Source organism: Palaemon carinicauda, chromosome 27, assembly GCF_036898095.1.
Source record: "Palaemon carinicauda isolate YSFRI2023 chromosome 27, ASM3689809v2, whole genome shotgun sequence".
Classification (NCBI taxonomy): domain Eukaryota; kingdom Metazoa; phylum Arthropoda; class Malacostraca; order Decapoda; family Palaemonidae; genus Palaemon; species Palaemon carinicauda.
In genome coordinates, this window is record NC_090751.1 from 40,974,380 (window position 1) to 40,994,379 (window position 20,000).

At 45.4% G+C, this 20,000-nt stretch overlaps 2 protein-coding genes across 4 annotated transcripts in view; both read left to right on the forward strand.

Annotated features, from left to right (window-relative positions):
• LOC137620700 (uncharacterized) overlaps window positions 1-20,000 on the forward strand; it is a 561,924-nt gene that overhangs the window by 490,668 nt on the left and 51,256 nt on the right. The window lies entirely within an intron of this gene.
• Window positions 1-20,000, forward strand: part of LOC137620698 (uncharacterized) — a 73,502-nt gene that overhangs the window by 42,017 nt on the left and 11,485 nt on the right. Inside the window, exon 4 of one of the 2 annotated variants that reach the window (XM_068351045.1) lies at window positions 19,352-19,542. In XM_068351045.1, coding sequence (XP_068207146.1) covers window positions 19,352-19,542 — 191 coding nt within the window. Of the gene's footprint in view, window positions 1-19,347; window positions 19,543-20,000 lie in introns of both variants that reach the window. The other variant, XM_068351044.1, reaches the window with a different exon arrangement.

A 20,000-nucleotide genomic window follows, 5' to 3' on the forward strand; every position in this document is an offset into this window, starting at 1 on the left:
GATCCCTCGCTTTATAACTTTGAAGACATCGAGAAAGCGCAGTGTTGGGCACTGTTGGAAAAAGGCCAACCAGGACTCCCTTCTTCAAAGAGCTATGACACCGAGGCCCTACGCTCCGGTGCCACCAGCCCAGCAGCCACCTCCTGTTAGACCACAAGGGAGCAGTAAAAGTTTAGGGACTCCCAAGACAACCACAAAAAAGCCCTTTCATTCTAGAGACCACCAAGACAGCCACAAAAAAAGCTTTCATTCTAGAGACCAGGCTAAAGGAAGTAATGGCTCTAGAGGAGGAAAAAGTGAAGTGGCAGGAGACACGGGCAAGCCCGCTAGTGAGATCTTTCCTCTCACTTGTCCACCGGTGGGATGATGCCTGCAACACCAGTGGTAGCAGTTGTAGACAAACTGGGCCGAGGCTTGGATGATCTCAACAATACGTTTAGGTTATCACATCCAGTTCGTGCTCTCTCTCCCTCCCTTGACTCTTCAAAATCCATCGAGTTCCTACACGAAGGGATACGTGAAGGAACAGGCCCTCGAGGCTGAAGTCCAAACAATGCTGGAGAAGGACGCTCTACAAGAGGTCTTGGATGGGTCCCCAGGCTTTCACAGTCAACCCTTTCTTATAGAAAAGATGTCTGAAGGCTGCAGATCAGTCTTCAATCTCTCTGCTCTAAACGAAGTTTGTACAACAAACTTCGTTCAGCATAGAGATGCCAGAGATAGTTAGACGATCTGATCAGAGGACTTCATAATCACAATGGATTTAAAGGATGCATACTTCCAGATCTCAGTCCATCCGTCATCGAGGAAATATTTGAGAATCATCGTAGACAACAGCACCTCAGGCTTTCTTATGTGTTTTCTCCAAACTGAAACAGGCTTCTTGAGTTTTATTGCAATCTTGGGATTGCTGTGCATCTCGAAGTCGTCCTTGCAACCATCACAGAGACTGGTATATCTGAGGATGCTTGGACACTAGACCGGGGAAAGTATTCCCCTCCAATGACGGGATACTAAGACTAAAGATGAGACTCCTTTCCAGATCAATAGTGGCTACATCTAACAGAACACCTGTCTTCCGTGGAATGTCTGGTTACCAATGGCCGACTATGCATACAGTCACTCCAGTAGTGGCTGAGGTTCAGTTGGCCCCAGGACAACGACCCACTGGGCTTACTGGACCTGATGGGAATCAAGCAAAGGACATATCTGAAGTGCTGACTGGCAAACTACAACCTTCGCAGAGGTGTAGACCTTCTCTCATCCCTCCTGGAATTGACGCTCTTCTTAGATGCCTCCGTGCTCTGGTCCAAGTCCGAAAGATGCCCGTACTAAGCCTTTTACAAATGAGGGTAGCCTTTTTGGCTCTCCAACAGTTTCAACTGCTCCTGTCAGGTCACTTAGTGGTGTTGATGTGCGACAACACCACAGTGGTGGGATACATCAACAAACAAGGAGTTACCTTTTCACAGGTCCTATGCCATCTAGCTGTGGAAATGCTAAGATTGTCAGAGGACAACTCCTGACTTTGTGGGCTTCCCTGACGGTGAATCTGTTAGCAGCATATCTGAACAGTAAGCTCCCACTGCACTACTCCCCAGTACCAGATCCTCGAGCACTATGGCAAGATGCCTTTCAACAACGGTAGGACAACATAATGTCTGCGCATTTCCCCCGATTTGCCTGATGAAAAGGGTGCTCAACAGGGTTAGAACATCCATTAACCTGGCAATGTCCCTTATAGCTCTGCTATGCCATCACATATAATGGTTTCTGGACCTTTTTCAGCTACTAGCAGAGATCCCGAGAGAACATTACACGTCTTGATCTACAAAGACAGCCACTCTTAAAGATATACCACAAAGCCGTAGAGTCCCTTCGTCTTCACGCCTTGAGATTATCCAGCACCTCGAGCGAGGCTTTTCGCAACCTGTTGTGGAAAAGATGTCTGGATACCTCCAGGAATCTTCAGCAGGGGTAAATCAGGGAAAGTGGGCAGTCTTCTGCGGTTGGTATTGTAGAAGGGGAATCTCCCCTCTCGATGCCACCATCCCAGTAATAGCGGATTTTCTCATATACCTTCGGGAGGAAAAACTCCCTCTCGGCGAAAGGTTATTGCTCAGCCTTGAGCCTCGACTTTAAACTGAAAGGGATTAATGTTTCTTCATAATTGGAGTTCTCTCTCTGTGCATAAAGTTTTGAGCTTACTTGAACTAGGTTGAAAGTTAGACCACTTCCATGGAATGTGGCCTGAGTTGTGCAATTGCTCAAAAGAGCTCCGTACAATTTGTTACGTTGGACATCAGATCTTTACCCGAGTTAAAAATGGTCTTCCTGTTCACTCTCGCTCCAGAAAAGTGAGTAAGCTAATATAGGGTCTTTCTTACGACTTCTCCTATTCAAGGGGATGGGGACAGGTAATGTTCGGCTTTGTCCCTGAGTTTAGCGCCGACTCGAAATCTGTGAGTTGAGTAGATTCAGGCCTTTCTGGATTGAGTGTGTCTGTAACATAACCGATGACCCAAATCAACTGCTACTATGCCCAGTGATGGCTCTGAGGTGTTGCCCTGAGCAAAATTCAGGAGCTTGCCCGCAACTGAACAGACTGTTCATCAGTATGTGGAAGGTGGAAAGAAAAATCTAGAAATACAATCTCGGCCTGGATTGGCCAGGTTATAGACTGGGCCTTGAATCCTGATTCTTCCCCACAAATGTGGAAACCTAGAGCTCATGGCATTAGAGGCATTAGCACGTCCCTAGTGTTCAAGAGAAACTGTGAGATGCAGGTGCTTCTAGATGGTGTTTGGAAGCGTCCGACGACCTTCAATACCCACTACCTGGAAGATGTAACCAACAGGAACATGGAGACATTCTCCATCGGGCCTGTGGTGGCTGCACAAAATATATTTAAACACCTCGGGCTCCTTGATGGACAAATAGCAGATGATGGAGGGCAGAGGTTACCTGGAATTAAGTCTGGGGTGAATTATAAGAGGGACTGGCTCCTTCTATTCTTCATCTTTCCCTCACATGTGGAAAAGCAGCTATGGTATTCTGTAAGGTGGCCTCCTCTGTCTGCTGGTAAAAACTACTTTCCTTTTATTGTTTCCCCATATCCCCTAGCAAGGTTGGAATTGTGTAATGTCTATTCGAGCCTCAAAGAAGTCTGATGACATAGAGAATTCTTACCTGGACAAGTCACATTGCTAGTATCGCACAACCACGCAGATTGCTCAAGCTGCAAAAGCATGCACATACACGCAAGTTTAGCAAGGTGCCAGGGTGATTTCTCTGTAAAACGTGCACAACGTGGAGGAACCCCCGGTGGCGAAAACCAGCCAGATGGTTAAGAACTTCCACCCACCTTAAGGCGAGTCATCCCTAATAAAGAGCGAAAGGGTTTTTTATAGTGTAGGATGAAATGACAGATGGGAAAATATTTGAATTTCTCGTAGCAATACAGTCTTGAGCTTTGTACATATTTGTTCAACCAGCACTTATCCCCTTGCAATTCCTGCCTGCAATTAAAAGTGACGAGAGAACACAGATGTGTAAGCGGGGTAGTCGGTACTAGCCCTAACCCTAACCATACCTCGCTAAAAGTCATATGGCTAATCTTTCATCTTTGCTGAAAGTTTGTTCTCTAATAAAGAGGTCAGGTTTGTATTGTTAGGTAAAATACAAATTATTTTCAATTTGGCTTTTTTGTGCCTCATAAATTAGTGAAGTAACATTGGTGTTATATTACCAAAACTATTTCTAAATTCAAAGATTAAAATTTATTTTCAAGGTGCAAGTAGATCTCTTGAGGGAATTTAAAGATTGTTTTTGTGACGTCAATGGAAATATGATAGTGTAATTTGATATAACAACTAGTGTATGTGACCCATTAAACATGTGCAAATACTTAGATGTGCACACACATACACATTCAATTTTTCCCACCCCTTCACCTATTCCCAACCACATTTCCTCTATCCAGGGTAAGACGGCACCCTCCGCCCGGGGCAAGGCGGCACCCTCCGCCCGGGGCAAGGCGGCACCCTCCGCCCGGGGCAAGGCGGCACCCTCCGCCCGGGGCAAGGCGGCACCCTCCGCCCGGGGCAAGGCGGCACCCTCCGCCCGGGGCAAGGCGGCACCCTCCGCCCGGGGCAAGGCGGCACCCTCCGCCCAGGGTAAAGGCTAAGATCAGTCATCTGTTCCCCATATCAAGGAATACAGCATTGTAAACCTGACAACAAGATTACTGTATTCAAAGAACCTCCAGTTACTGTGAGTGGGAGGAATGCCTATGAAACCATTGGGAAATGTGACACTTATATTGTGCAGAAAAGTGGGTGACAGAATTTTTAAAGTCCAGACGGGGATAGAAGTTCTACAGTCCTGATACCTCCTCCTTTTCATTATCTCTCATCCTCTCTCGCTTATTTTCCGATGACGTTCTAAACGTATATTCCAGGCTTGTCAAAAGCTTGTCCTCTTACCATAAGTGAATGCAATGATGTACATGCTAGAAGTTATCCAAGAGGGGTCTCCTGGTCACTATAGTTGACTATTCCTTCCAAGTGGAGAAGTCGACTGATGTATGATATTCCCCCTCTCTCCTCTGAACAGGTTTGTTGAACAAACTGATGAGATGGAGACTGTGAGCATGGTACTTCCAGATAGCATGAAGGACAACTTGATGTCTCTTGTCATCTTCAAGGGCATGCATCACCAAATATCAATCCACCAGTTGAGCAGAAAGTATTGCCTCATTAAGCACTAGGAATTCTTGTACCAATTCAAAACCCTGTACTTCAAACTGTCGACCATTCCCCAAGTGTTCCTTAGAGTGTTTTTGCTGGTTTTAGCAGAAAGTATTGCCTCATTAAGCACTAGGAATTCTTGTACCAATTCAAAACCCTGTACTTCAAACTGTCGACCATTCCCCAAGTGTTCCTTAGAGTGTTTTTGCTGGTTTTAGCTTAGGCTCGATCGAATGATATATGCATCCTGTATCTCGAGGATTGGCAGATCCTTTTGTCAACAAGGAGACAATTGCTCTAAGATTGGAACAGATTTCTCGCATTTTTAGGTTCCGGTGGAAAAGAATGATGATCTCTTCTGGTGGTTAGATGACAAAGATCTCACCAAGGGAGTTTGTCTACTCTCCACTTTTGGAAATACTGCAGTTCACAGATGTATCCAAGGAGGGGAGGGGTGCAGACCCAAGGAACCAGACCACCTGAAGAAAGTGGTATGAAGACGAGAAGTTCCTGCACATCCACCTGCACATCCACCAGCTCGAGATGCGAGCAGGACTCCTGGCACCATAGACTTTCCAAGAGAATTTGATAAAGCATTCAGTAGCTTTGATAAGCGTCACTACTGTACCATTATAATAGCTTATATCAACAAGTAAGAGAAACCATTTTGGGCCCTCTGCAACTTTCCAAAGCAGGCACCCACTTAGGGATTTGACATCATAGTTGAGGTGTGACATATGTACATTCTGGGCAAGAGGAATGTACTAGTAGACTTGTTTAGCCATCAGGAGCAAGTGGAAGGTGGAGTGGTCCTTACTACCCTGTGTGGCAGAAAGGTCTCTTACCCTTTGGAATTCCTTATCAATCGACTTTAGCACCCAATAATACCATACGCCTCTAGTATTCTGCTAACCATCTCGGACCCATCAGCAATAGAGGATACCTTCTATCATTCCTGGAACAACCTGGATGCTTAACCTTTTTGCCCTTTTGCCTTATATGTCATTTAATCGACAGACTTCAGACAACGTCAAATGGCATGCTGGCCCGAGGGCCTCTCAAAGTAGCCGCACCCAAAATTAATTATGAATTTGCTAATACTCATTGTTGAGATACCAGTTTAACTATTCCAGTGGCACAACCCATCTTCAGAGGTGTAATAACTCTGACTTCAGTGTCATATGACATTCGTAGATTATCCAGCGTCTCCTCTGAGTGACAGGCTTTTCACAAGGCACTGCAGAGATGCCTCGGTACCTGCAATGAACCTTAACCTTGTGGTACTGTTCATGCTCATAAGAACCTTTGAAAAGTCTTGCCTCTCAGGGAACTCTGATCCCAAACTTGGATTTCATGAGAGTTCTCAGCACACTTAAGCGGGCTCCATACAAACCGTTAGGGATGGCTTCGGAAAAGAATGACACTCGACTATCCTTCTACTTGCGTTAGCTTTGGCAATAAGAGTAGGCAAATTGTGACGTATCCAGTGCCATGAGTCCTTTTGAGAAATGGACGAAAGTCTTCGTAACCTTTGTTCCGGAGGTTGTAGCCAAAACCTAGAAGCCAGCTTTCACCAACCCCAAGTTTGAGTACTTCTCTATCTTCTCTTTCTCCAAGATGCAATTACCTTAAGAGAACTCAAAGCTTCAGAACAGAACACCAGCGTTTGTTCCTCAGCACTGGTAGAGTGAATAGGCTGATAAACATTTTCTATTTTGACAACCAGATGTGCCTACCCAAATTTCAGAGAATCTAAAAATGTAATGTCATCAAGGAGATAGTATTGAGTCTAAAACTATCTAGCTTTCTTCTCTGCTCTGATAAACGCTCATTATTTTGATAGTTTTGGTTAGACAACCAAGAGATAATTTGGCTTCCCTAGTCTTGAGTTGTCCCTTTCTCAAGTATTTGTATAAAATTAACATAGTTTTCTGCATCCTCTATATTACCCCATAATCGCTCTTCACACACTATCCATAATGCTTGAAAATTCTGCGGAGTTTATATCTGGTAAATATTTAAGCTACATTACTTGAATACAGCTTTCAATACCTCTTCCAAATCACTTAGTTATCAGCATTACTACTATCCTATCATTATCGTAATTACTAGTAAAGTTACAATCCTTAATGGATGCTACAAGCCCGAGGACTTCAACAGGGAAAGCAGTCCAGTAAGTATAAGAAATAACGAAATGACAAAAAATCTGCATATAATAAGAAATTAGTGAACCGAATAATATCAAGATCAATAACATTCAAATGGATCTATCATATATAAAGTATGAAAAAAGATAATGTTGGCCTGCTCAGCAGAAAAGCCACTAATTAAACTCTCTGGTTAGAATGATTCCACAATCAGGTCACAGGTGGAATAAGAAGTCTAAAATACCGTGGATTATTGAGTCATATAATGTAGAAGGCGACACTTGAAAATAACTACCTGTACATATCTATTACTATTTATAGGAAGGTACTGTTTTGGAAGATATGAATGCATAGGATGGTCAGAATTGTGAAAAATCTTAAGAAAATTACACAAAAAAACTAACTGAACTCTCAGAAGTAAGTTTGGAAACAAGATTAAACCTGAAATTTTGATAGTTATAGATGTTGCCAAAGCAAGGATCTGAATGTTGAAGACCACTATCCTTAGCATTATTAAAATCTTACTTGTGAGATATGTTAAAGTTCAACTTTATAACAGGTAATTTCCACCATACACCAATCAATTACTAGATCTCTATTAAGAGATTCAGCAACCATAGGTCTACATTCTGGAGATGGCATTAATGTAGAGAGTGAGTCATTCTCTGCATCGGTAATGACCTTGTTTCCTTGGCCAAACCACATATTATGCATAGATGGTATTGAAAGTTGGTATGAAAAGTAGTGGTCCGAGAACACTACCCTGAGGAACACCAGATACTGTATTACATTCATTTATTCACTACAGTACCCATCAACAAGAACTATGCAATCTATCCCTTGATTTGATGATAATGCTGTTTAAGTTTAAAAACAATTGACTCTTAATTAACATGATTAAAGGCAGCACTAAGATTAAAGCCAGTCATATGAACTTCCTGTTCACAGTCGAGGGGTTTCTGTACAGTATTGGAAATTTTTAAACATAAAACTTACCCGCTGGTTATAAGAATGATTAAAGTAGCTGACGCCCCAGCAGAACTATTCAAAACTTGCGGCTATCGCAGATATGCCAGGTGTACACTAGCCCCCTGGTGGACTACATGTAGAACTAATCCAACCACTTCAGATTTTCTCTGCCGGCCATACTGGCCAGAACGTTGAAAATTACCTCGCTATTTACATTCAATTGGATGGTTTATTTGGTGACATACTCTTGTCTTTTTGTTTTTGGCTTTCGCTTTAGTAATTTCCTTTTCATTTTTTCTTGAAATCTTTATTATTTAGGGGTTACTTAGCTGTTTTGACCTTTGTTACTGTTTAATTCTCTCTCGTCACTTTTCAATATGGCCGACCCCTCCCCTGTATATAGGAAGTGTAGTAGGGGTTGTCACACTCTCCTTCCTAAGGGTTCTGTTGATCCGCATACAATGTGTGTTAAATGTAGGGGAAAATAGTGTTCTTTTGGGGATCGGTGTGAAGAATGTTCTTTGTTAACTAAAAGTCAATGGGTAGCTTATGAGCGTTATACTCAGAAATTAGATTGAGACAGGATTAGACGTAGTTCTTCCCATTCTGTGGATTTACCTGTGTCTGATATCATTAATCCTATTCCTTCCCCCGTAGTGGTAGATCAAGAGCCGAATGAACCTACGATGAGGGAGATATTGTCCGCAATTCAAGCTCTCGGTGTGAGAGTTGAATCTTTAGTGGCAGATAAAAAGCAAATTGTGTCGGAAATTAATTTATGTAAAGGTGGTCGTACTAGTGATCAATCAAGTGTTAAAAGTTCGACAAATGTGTTTAGTGTTGTGAAGGGCGCGCCTGCGCGATCCTGTCGTTCGCCTAGCCTGAGACCTCTGTCAAGTGTACCAACCGTGTTTCACACAATTGTACATAATTCCTTTTGTATATATTATGCTTGTATCTTCGCTCTTCCCTCGCATTAAAACGAACATGAAAATTCCTGTCTGGTTTTTCCTCTGTAATATTGTCTGTCTTGTGAACTTGTTATGTCCTGTTGCCTTGAGGTTTTGTATATAAGGAGTGTGTTCCACAATAATATAACTCAGTCGTTTCCAATCTGCCTTTGAGTTCACACCCTTACTCGGCGCCGTCGCATTGGTGACCCCGGAAGTCGACTCGCTCCCACTGCCTTCCACCCCCACCTCCCTCGCCCCTCCATCGTTGGTACTATGACGGAGACAGACTCTACTGCAGTTGGCGCCGCGGCCGCCCCATTGAAACTTTCACCGTTCGCCAGCAGAGAAGCGTTCACTTGGTTTCAACGCGCTGAAGTCCACTTTCGTATCAGGGGCGTGACTCGCTCAACCACCAAAGTGGATTATGTTCTCGCAGCGATACCCGAAGACACCTTCCCAGAAATATCCGACTGGCTTTGTGAACAAGAAGACACCCCAATAGCGTATGATGCCCTCAAATCATACCTTCTGCAGCAGTACTCGCCGTCGCCAGCCGCCCGTATAGCAAAGCTTTTTCAGCTCTCGCAACAACCGTTGGGGGACCAAAGGGCTTCGCTTGCCCTCAGGGAAATGACCAGTATCGCTCGCCTTCAACCTGCCGCAGACGGCTCTCCTCGTGAGGTGAACCTACTCAGTGCCCTTTGGATACGCCGTTTACCTGAACCTGTACGCGGCGCTGCCATACCCGATGTCGATAGTTTACCCATAAAGGACTTGATGACCAAAGCCGACGCCCTTATGGACAGCCACTTCAAGACCTCCATCAACGCCTCCACCACTGACGACGAGGATGCCTATTCAACGTCAACCGAAGCTGACATGAATGCCGTAGGACATACACGCCTACCCCATGACGTGCCGAAGCGGCGACAAATCCGCCCACCACCCACCACCCACCAATTGCTCGCGCCCCAACGAACGACTTCTACAGTCACTTACTACCTCCCATCCGCCGCAGTTTTGCTACTACCACTTCAGATTCGGGGCAACCATGAAGAAATGTGCCAAAGATTGTCAGTGGCCAAAAAACGTGTAAGTAGGCCATCGCTTGTGGCGGTGGCCTCCCATGTTTCTAATCTTTTCTTTTTACAGGATGCAGGAACGGGCGTGCGATTTTTGGTAGACACGGGTGCTTGTCGTTCTCTTTTGCCAAGGAAACTCTTCAAGGCACAACGTAGTCTGTCTATATCTGCCGACGTCCGCTTGGTAGCTGCCAATGGATCTGCGATACCCACCTACGGTTACGAGAACCTCACATAATCGTTCGGAAACGGTAAGTTCAATTGGAAGTTTCTCGTTGCTGACGTCACAATGCCAATCCTCGGTGCGGATTTCCTCTCTCATTTCCACCTTCTGGTCGATGTCGCCCACCGACGATTGGTCAACGCAGACTCGTGCTTGTCGACACCTCTTCAACCCACCCCCTCTAACCTCGCTCTCCACATCAGCGCACCCACGGATGCCTACGCCCACCTCCTCACGTCGTACCCGGAAGTTTTCCGTCCAGAACTTCGCCAAACGCCCACGGTTCCTGCCAAGCACGGTATTTATCACCATATCAAGACGACGGGACCCCCAGTCTTCGCAAAATTCAGACGTCTGGCACCGGAACGATTGGCAGCCGCCAAACAGACATTCGCCGAATGGAGAAAATGGGCCTTTGCCAAAAGGTCTTCAGCCCATGGTCGTCACCCTTACACATCGTTCTGAAGAAAGACGGCTCCCTCCGTCCGTGCGGGGATTACAGGCGCCTGAACATGCAAACTGAACCGGATCACTACCCCCTCCCAAACATTGCCGATGTAACCTCCTACCTGTGACCTCCTACTTGCACAAAGCGAAGGTTTTCTCTACGCTCGACCTCCTGAAGGGGTATTATCAGGTGCCTATGAACCCAGAAGACATCCCCAAGACCGCCATCACCACTCCGTTTGGCACATAACCTTCAATTACTCCTGTTTTGGCCTTCGTAATGCTGGGGCAACGTTTCAACGTCTCATGGATGGCATCTTAGGGGACCTCCCTTTCTGTGTATGTTATGTGGACGACATACTTGTGTTCTCCTCCTCAAAAGAGGAACACCTCCGTCACCTGCGCATCGTGCTCAACCGCCTGCAACAAAACGGCCTTGTAGTCCGGTATGATAAGTGTACCTTTGGCGCCAACGAAGTGTCGTTCTCAGGGCACCGTATCACTCCTGAAGGAGTCCATCCCCTCCCTGAGAAGGTAGCAGCCGTTCAGAATTTCCCTCGACCGTCAAAGCTCTGCAGGAATTCTTTGGCATGATCAACTATTATCACCGTTTTCTGCCAGCCATTGCCGCCACTCTTGCTCCCCTCTACGCCTCCCTCAAGGGCAAGCCAAAGGACCTGAAGTGGGGTTCCCTTCAAGAAGCAGCCTTCTGCAATGCAAAGAAGGCCCTATCAACTGCTGCGGCTCTTACTTTTCCTATCCCACACGCCCCTCTCCTTCTCTCCACCGATGCCAGTGACGTCGCTATTGGTGCAGTACTCGAGCAGGTGGTCAAAGGCTCGCCCCGCCCATTGGCCTTCTTCAGCAGAAAACTGTCCAAGGCAGAATCGGGTTATTCTACCTTCGATCGAGAATTTCTGACGGTGCACTTGGCTGTCCGTCACTTTCGCCATTTCTTAGAAGGTACGCCCTTCGTCATTCGCACAGACCACATGCCTCTGGTGCACGCCTTCACTCAATAGTCTGATGCCTGGTCTGCCCGTCAACGCCGACATCTCTCCGCCGTGGCTGAGTACAATTGCACCCTCTAATACGTCCCTGGGAAAATTAATCCCGTTGCCGATGCCCTGTCAAGAAACACGTTGGCTGCCGTTCAACTGGGATTGGATTACAACGCCCTGGCTGAAGCCCAACGACAGGATCCAGAGTATCAAGCTTGAAGGACATCCTGCACGTCCCTCCGTTGGAAGGATTTTCCCCTCAAAGACTCCAACACCACCCTCCTCTGTGACGTCAGTACTGGTAGACCGCGACCTTGGATTCCTGCTCCCACGCGCCGACAGGTGTTTGATTTCATCCACGGCCTTTCACATCCCTCGTGCCGTTCTACTGCACAGCTGCTGAAGGCAAAGTTCATTTGGCACGGCATTTCTAAGGATGCTAAGGATTGGGACTGCGCCTGTACTTCTTGCCAAACTTCCAAAGTACATCGACACTCGGATTCAGGAGCGGGCACCTTTCCTTAACCTCAGCATAGTTTCGCACATATTCACGTCGACATTGTAGGCCCCCTACCCACATCACAAGGACATCGTTACCTGTTTACCCTCATCGACCGCTCCACTCGTTGGCCTGAAGCTATTCCCATGGAAACTGCAACGTCCGCCTCATGTACATCTGCTTTACTTTCTGGATGGATTTCAAGAGTCGGTATCCCTGAGCATATTACTTCTGACAGGGGAACCACTTTCACCTCTCAATTATGGACGTCATTAGCGAATCTCCTGGGCATCACCCTACATCAGACAACGGCCTACAACCCCGCTGCCAATGGAATGGTTGAACGTTTTCACCGCACCCTCAAAGCAGCTTTGATGTCCCGCTGCAAGGATTGCAACTGGTTTACTCAGCTTCCCTGGGTCCTCCTGGTACTAAGGACCACTCCTAAAGACGCCCTCGACGTCTCGGCAGCCGAAATGGTGTATGGCGACCCGTTGGTCGTCCCTGCCGAATTTTTTCCTTCTACAACCTCCTCCAACGATCTCCAGCGCATACGTCACGTCGTGGGAAAATTTACTCCGTGCCGCCAGACTTACAAGCCCCCAGCGAAGCATCACATACCAACGGACTTGCACTCCGCAACGCACGTCTTCCTGCGCAACGACACCAGCAAGCCACCACTAACGCCCCCTTAAACGGGCCCTTTCCTTGTGATCCGACGCAGTCCGAAAGCATTCCTCCTAAACATTCGGGGCAAAGAAGACTGGGTCTCCATTGATCGTCTAAAACCTGCTTATCTTCTGCCAGATGACCCGCCTACAGTTCGCCTCTCTAGATCAGGGCGCCCTATTTAACCTCGCACTAAAACGAACATGAAAATTCCTGCCTGGTTTTTCCTCTGTAATATTGTCTGTCTTGTGAACTTATGTTCTGTTGCCTTGTGGTTTTGTATATAAGGAGAGTGTTCCACAATAATATAACTCAGTCGTTTCCAATCTGTCTTTAAGTTCACACCCTTACTCGGCGCCGTCACACAAGCTCCCGGACCCAGGGGAGAAGTTATGTCGAACGGCGAAAGTGAACGAGAGGCTTCATCAATCGCGCAGACGTTCCCTCGAGTGATCCTGCTGCCGTAGCTCAGGTCGTTCACCCTCCCCATAGAAAAGGTGAGGTTGGTGTGAATTCGCTGTAGAAAAGGCTGCGCTATTATCGCCTCAAGGTGATCCAAAGTGGTCTATGCTGTTGGACATGAAACGGCAGCTCTCGTCAATGATTCAGTCTTATTGCCCGGCTGGTGGCAGTGCGGCTGGGCATCAGTCTTCCGTGGTAGACCCGTTGTCACACAGGCGGTCTGTTGTCTCTGAGGCTGACGTGATATCGGACAGGCAGTCTCCCAGTTTCACTGCTAAGCGGCAGGTTGAAAAAGATGTGTCTCGGCAGAGCCCTGTTTCACAACATCTAGCAAAAGCGCATGCAGCCGATCGTCAGTCCAAACGTGACGACGCTCGCCAAATAGTGGAGCGGACCGCGAAGCGGCAGGATAGGAGCAGGCGTGAGGCAGAGCGTCAGCGGCAGCAACAAGCAGAATCTAAGAGGCAGCGTGACGAAGCTCGGTAGTTAATCGCTGAAGCCGCGGAGCGTCAGCGGCAGGAAGGCACCAAGCGCCTGCGTGACGAGTCGTGCCAATCGAGTCTTGGAATGGCGGAGCATCAGCGCCAGCATCGCGTCAGCGCCAACATCGCGTCAGCGCCAGGACGCAGCGGAGTGTTAACGCCAGCTAGATTCTCCCCATAGTAAAACCAACCGTGACAGCAAACGCAGGGCGAGTGGCTGTCAATTGGATGTGAATATGGAACAACGCATGCGCGCCTATGTCGCCACCGACGCGCCTGCACAGGAAGGTCAATGTTATGATCAAAACACAGCTCCAATCACTGATTTATTGGAGGAAGACCCGGATGAGGTTCTGTCTCAGGAGGAACAATTGGATGATAACTCTGAGGGAGAAGAGGAGAAACCACCTCATCATTCGGTGGACCTCAAGAAGCTAATGCTAGTCTTCACGGAATTATTTCCAGACAATTTTATGTCTGTTGCTCCGCGATCTCCTCCTTCTGAATTTACCTTCGGTACAGTAGCAAAGACATCCTTTTATACAAAAATGGTTCTTTCCCGCTCTTCTAAGAGAGCATTGAAATTAATGGGAGCATGGTTGGATTCAAAGAAAGCTCTGGGCAAGACATGCTTCGCGTTTCCACCACCCAAGTTAGCTTCTAAGTCGAGCGTTTGGTATGAGACTGGGAAAGTCTTGGGTTTGGGAGTTCCGGCGTCTGCGCAGGGAGACTTCTCAAACCTGGTGGACTCTTCCCGTCACCTGGCAATGAGGAAGACTAAAGTGTGGTGGTCATTGTCGCAGTTTGACCATCTCTTGAAAGGATTGTTCAGGGCTTTAGGTGTTTAATTTGCTTGACTGGTCACTGGGAGCCTTAAGCAGAAAAGTAACCGAAATGAAGGACACAGATACGAGTAATCTTGACCAGCTTATGTCCTGTATGGACAAGGCAATTAGAGATGGTTCTAACGAGCTGGCCGCTCTGTTTACTGCGGGAGTTGTGATGAAGAGAGCAACTTTGTGTTCGTTCCTCTCTGCGGGGGTCACTCCATGTCAGAGATCGGAGTTGCTTTTTGCGTCCATGTCTTCGGCTCTTTTTATTTTTCTTTTTATTTTTTTTTTTTTTTTCCGCAGGACTTAGTGAAGGAAGTGGCCGCAAATTTGACTCGTGAAGGTTACTCATGATTTGGTTGCCAAAATAGCCAGTAATGTTTTGCCTACGTCCTTCTCTTCTCATAGAACAAAGGAGGGGACATCATATTCTCATTCTGCTCAGCCCTTTCGGGGCAAGCCTACAGGGAGAAGTAATTTCAAATTGGAGGCAAAGAAGTCAAAGAAAAGAGGAAAGGCAATTGGATGGTATCATTGGACCTCCAAGACGCTTATTTCCATGTTCCAATACATCCAAGCTGCAGCCGTTACCCGAGGTTCGTATACGGGAAGGAAGTCTTCCAGTTTCAAGCCCTATGTTTTGGCCTCTGCACAGCTCCTCTGATTTTTACGAAACTAATGATGAATGTAGCGAGCATGCTGCACTCGAGGCATCAGAGCCTCCCTGTACTTGGTCGATTGGCTTATAAGAGCTCCCTCTGCCGATTGCTGTTTGAAGGACCTTCAGTTGACTTTAGATTTGACAAAAGAATTGGGACTCCTAGTGAGCCCAAAGAAGTCACAGCTGACTCCATCCTAGAAGATCCTTTATTTGGGGATGGAGATTCAGAGTCAGGATTTTCGGGCTTTTCCGTCGCTTGCAAGAGTTCAGTCAGCACTTCTAAGGCTGGAGGCCTTTATGAAGAAGGAAGTCACTTCAGTAAGAGAATGGATGAGTCTTGAGAAGTTTGTATCCCTGGGGAGACTGCACCTACGTCCCCTTCAATTTCACCTCAATGCTCATTGGAAGAGGGGAGACAGTCTCGACAGGGAGAGTATTCCCATTAAGAGTACGATCAGAGCACAACTTCGATGGTGGAACAATGCTCACAGACTCAACGAGGGCCTCTCATTGGAGCAGAGGAACCCAGATCTCATGTTGTTTTCAGACGCCTCAAATTCGGGGTGGGGAGCAACATTGGGAAAAAGAGAAATCTCAGGTCGTTGGACAAAGGAACAGGAGACTCTTCACATCAATCAGGAGGAGCTCTTAGCAGTGCACTTAGCCCTCAGAGGATTCAAGGATCTGGTCCTAGACAAGGTGGTTAAAGTCAATGCGGACAGCACCACGGCCCTAGCGTATATAGCAAAGCAGGAGGGAACCCACTCAGTCGCTGTACTAGTTAGCGAGATCTCTTCTCCTTTGGGCGAAGGAAAGGAGGATTCTTTTATTGACACTGTTCATTCAAGGAGTCAAGAATGTGAGTGCGGACAGGCTCAGTAGGAGGGACCAAGTTCTTCCCACAGAGTGGACGCTACATCTGGACGTTTGCAAGAAGCTGTGACGGTTATGGGGTCGTCCCCTCATAGATCTATTTGCAACCTCCAAGACAGAGACTGGCAACGTACTGCTCTCCAGTTCCGGATCTTGAGGCAGCTCACATAGACGCGTTCCTGTTAGATTAGACACACATGGATGTGTAAGTGTTTCCACCAATCGAACATCCTATACAGAGCAGTGCAAAAGTTTGTATCTCACAAGGGGACCAGGATGACCCTAATTGCTCCTTTCTGGCAGTCAAGAGTCTGGTTCACGGAGGTACTGGAGTGGTTAGTGGACGTGCCGAGAAGCCTTCCGTCAAGAGCAGATCTTCTCAGACAGCCCCATTTGACAAGAAATCACCAAATCCTCCGGGCTCTAAGTCTGACTGCCTTCAGACTATCGAAAAACTCGCAAGATCTAGAGGATTTTCGAAGGAGGCAGCCAAGGCTATTGCAAGAGCAAGGAGAGCCTCTACCATCAGGGTGTATCAGTCCAAATGACAGGTATTCAGAGAATGGTGTAAGGCTAACTCGGTTTCTTCGTCCAATACCTCTATAACATAGATTGCCGATTTCTTTTTAGATCTTGGAAATAAGCGTAACTTCTTTGCCTCGATGATTAAAGGATACAGAAGTATGCTGGCAATTGTTTTCAGACATAGAAATTTGGATCTCTCCAACAATAAAGATTTACAAGACCTTAGGTCTTTTGAAACATCTAGAGATGTCATCGGGTTTCACCTACTTGGAATTTGGATGTAGTATTTAGATTCCTTATGAGTGGCAGGTTCGAGCCTCTGCACTCGGCCACTTTTAAAGATATGACTTAGAAGACCTTTTTCTTAGTGAGCTTAGCGATGGCTAAAAGAGTCGGTGAGCTCCATACTTTTAGCAAGATCTTTGGATTCAGAAACTGGAAAGCAATATGTTCCTTACAGCAGGGTTTTCTGGCCAAGAATGAACTTCCTTCTTGTCCATGGCCCAAGTTATTTGAAATTGCTAACCAAAATGACATAGTGGGCGATGAGATCGAAAAAGTATTCTGTCCTGTTAGAGCTCTAAGGTTATATTTGGACAGAACGAAGAGCTTGAGAGGCAGCTCGGAGGCGCTCTGGTGTGCAGTCAAGAAGCCCTCGCAGCCTATGTCAAAGAGTGCTCTATCCTTTTTTATAAGGATTTTAATTAGAGAAGCTCATTCACAGTGTGATGAGGCAGATCTTGGACTGCTCAAGGTGAAGGCTCATGAAGTAAGAGCAGTGGCTACTTTGGTAGCTTTAAAACAAAATCGTTCTCTGCAAAGCATAATGGATGCGACTTTTTGGGGAAGTAAGTCTGTTTTCGCATCCCATTACTTAAAACATGTCCAGACTCTTTATGATGACTGCTACACTTTGGTTCCATTCGTTGCTGCAAATTCAGTAGTAGGTGAAGGATCTACCACTACGTTCCCCTAATTCCTAGTACCCTTTTCTTTCTCTTGGAACTTTGTTTTATGGTTGTATGTGGAGATTGGTCGACAGTCTTCCGCAATCTGTTGATTTGGTCAGGTGGTAATGTTGTTCCTTGAGAGCACCCGGAACAAGGGTATTAGTGGAAGTCCTGTCATGTTATAGGTTATGGCACCGTTTGACAGTTCCTAGAGATCAGCCCTCTGGGTGGACTGCTGGATCTTCCAAGGATAGCAGACAGAATGAGGCGGAGAACCGTTGCAGTCTGTTTCCTTATCAGGTATGAACCTCTTTAACTTGCTTAGGTGTAACTCTTTAAGTGAATTTCCAATCAAATTGATGTTTCTGACCCGCCACCAAGGGTGTCAATCAGCCATTCTTACATAACGAACAAGTAAGTTTTATGTTTAAAAATATTTTCATAAAATAAATTTTTGAACATACTTACCCGCTGGTTATATAAGTTATAATCCCATCCTCCTCCCCTATAGAGACCAAGGGGCAAGGAAAATCTGAAGTGGTTGGATTAGTTCTACCTGTAGTCCACCAGGGCGCTAGTGTACACCTGGCATATCTGCGAGTTTTGAATAGTTCTGCCGGGGTGTCAGGGACTTTAGCCATTCTTACATAACCAGCGGGTAGGTATGTTCAAAAATTTATTTTATTATGAAAATGTCATTATAAAAAGGGGCTCACTTGCTCCAAGGGCTTAGTGAAAGCCAAACTTCAAAACTTGGGAACAGATGATTACCTTCACCATATTTATGTGGACGTTTTGTCAAAATCTCAAAAAAATTAGTTAATATGGGAGTTATGGAAATTGGGCAGTAATCTACAAGGGTAGAGCTACCACATACAAGTTTACTCAATAGACTACCATCATTTCTCAAAGTGCAAAAAGAACCTCTTTTTACCAACTTGAAAAAAATAATGGATAACCTGGAAGCTAAGAAATCTGCTGTCTTTACAAAACAAAGGATATACGCCGTTTGGGTCTACTTCTTCATAAGCATCAAGGTCTAGCAAGTGTTTTAATTTCATGGGACAAAAAGGCTAAATTCGTTAGTTTACCTTCAGGAAATTAAGCTTCAGGAAAAAAAAAAAAAATTTAGTTTCTCATTACTCTGCTCTGACGAACTCCTCAGCCAAATGGGTTGCCCTTTCCTTTGAACAGTGAGTGACTTTGCTATCTAGTTTACATAAAGGAGTAACTGTTGAGTCTATGCTAGAGAATGCACATCCAACAAAGCTTGGGTATAAGATTATTTTGAATAATTCTGTTTTCCTTAGGACTTTGTAAGAACTTAGTGATTTCTTACCAAGTGCCCAACTTGATATATTGTTCTAAAGGTATTGCTATATTTATTTTTAAAAGAATGCTAAATATATTGGTTAGAGATTTTAGTATTTAATTTTTTTTTTCAGGAATATCATGCTCTATTTTATTGCAAAATTACTCTTTGCTAAATAACATCTCCTATACTAGATATTCCTAAGACACTACAGTATATTGATTTGTAAGACACTACAGTATATTGATTTGTCTGTATGTTAGTGGACATTTGATAAAATAATTACTATAGAATCTTTAATGTTCTGGATGGGAATATAATTAAGAAATTGGTCTCGACTTTTTACAGATATGCAACTTCGTCCAATATTTAATATTTGCTTAAGGTCTCCATTAATTAAGAGCAAAGTACACACTTGTTAATGCTCAATAAACAATACAGAATTTATAGTTTTATTGAAAACTGAATCTATCATGTAATAACATTTATTTACTTAGTCGTGGAACTATTTCAGGTAGTGTCGGTTGTTTCATTCTTTATGGCGTCGAATGATCCAAATGTTCCAGGTCCATCAGGCTATGTCTCTGAAATAAAAGCCAAAAGGAGAGGTCGCAGGAAAGGTATTCCTCAGAAGCTTAGTTATTATGCTGAAATGTTTGCAGAGTCCTCTGATGAAGACTCCGTACAACCCGGTACCAATAGATACATGGTAAGGCCCTTTAGTTCCTTCACGAATACAAACCTTCATCCTTTAATAGGAATATGATTTCAGCAAAGTTGGAAAACACTGCTGTTAAAATTATAATGAAGTGTCACAAAGTAGCAACTTTAAATTTTTGCAGATGCATATTGATATATTCTCACTGCCTTAACCCAAAATTGGCTGCATTAACATTCTTTGCTTTTCTTTTCAGTGTCTGTGAAGTGCATGAGAGATGGGAAAGCCAAATGTAGACATTTAGACCTGCCCTAGAGTTACCGATCATAGCTGTGGGACCTTCAAGAGAGTCTTTGGGTGTCCCCATTCCATTTATCCAGCCTGCATGATCTACAATTGTAAGCCTCTCCCAGTGAGGATTGTATGGAGTGGCCTTCCTGCCAGTGGGAGGTGTATATCACAAGAATGATGAATTCTAAGCGCAACTTTCCTCCTTAGGTTTTCCTCAA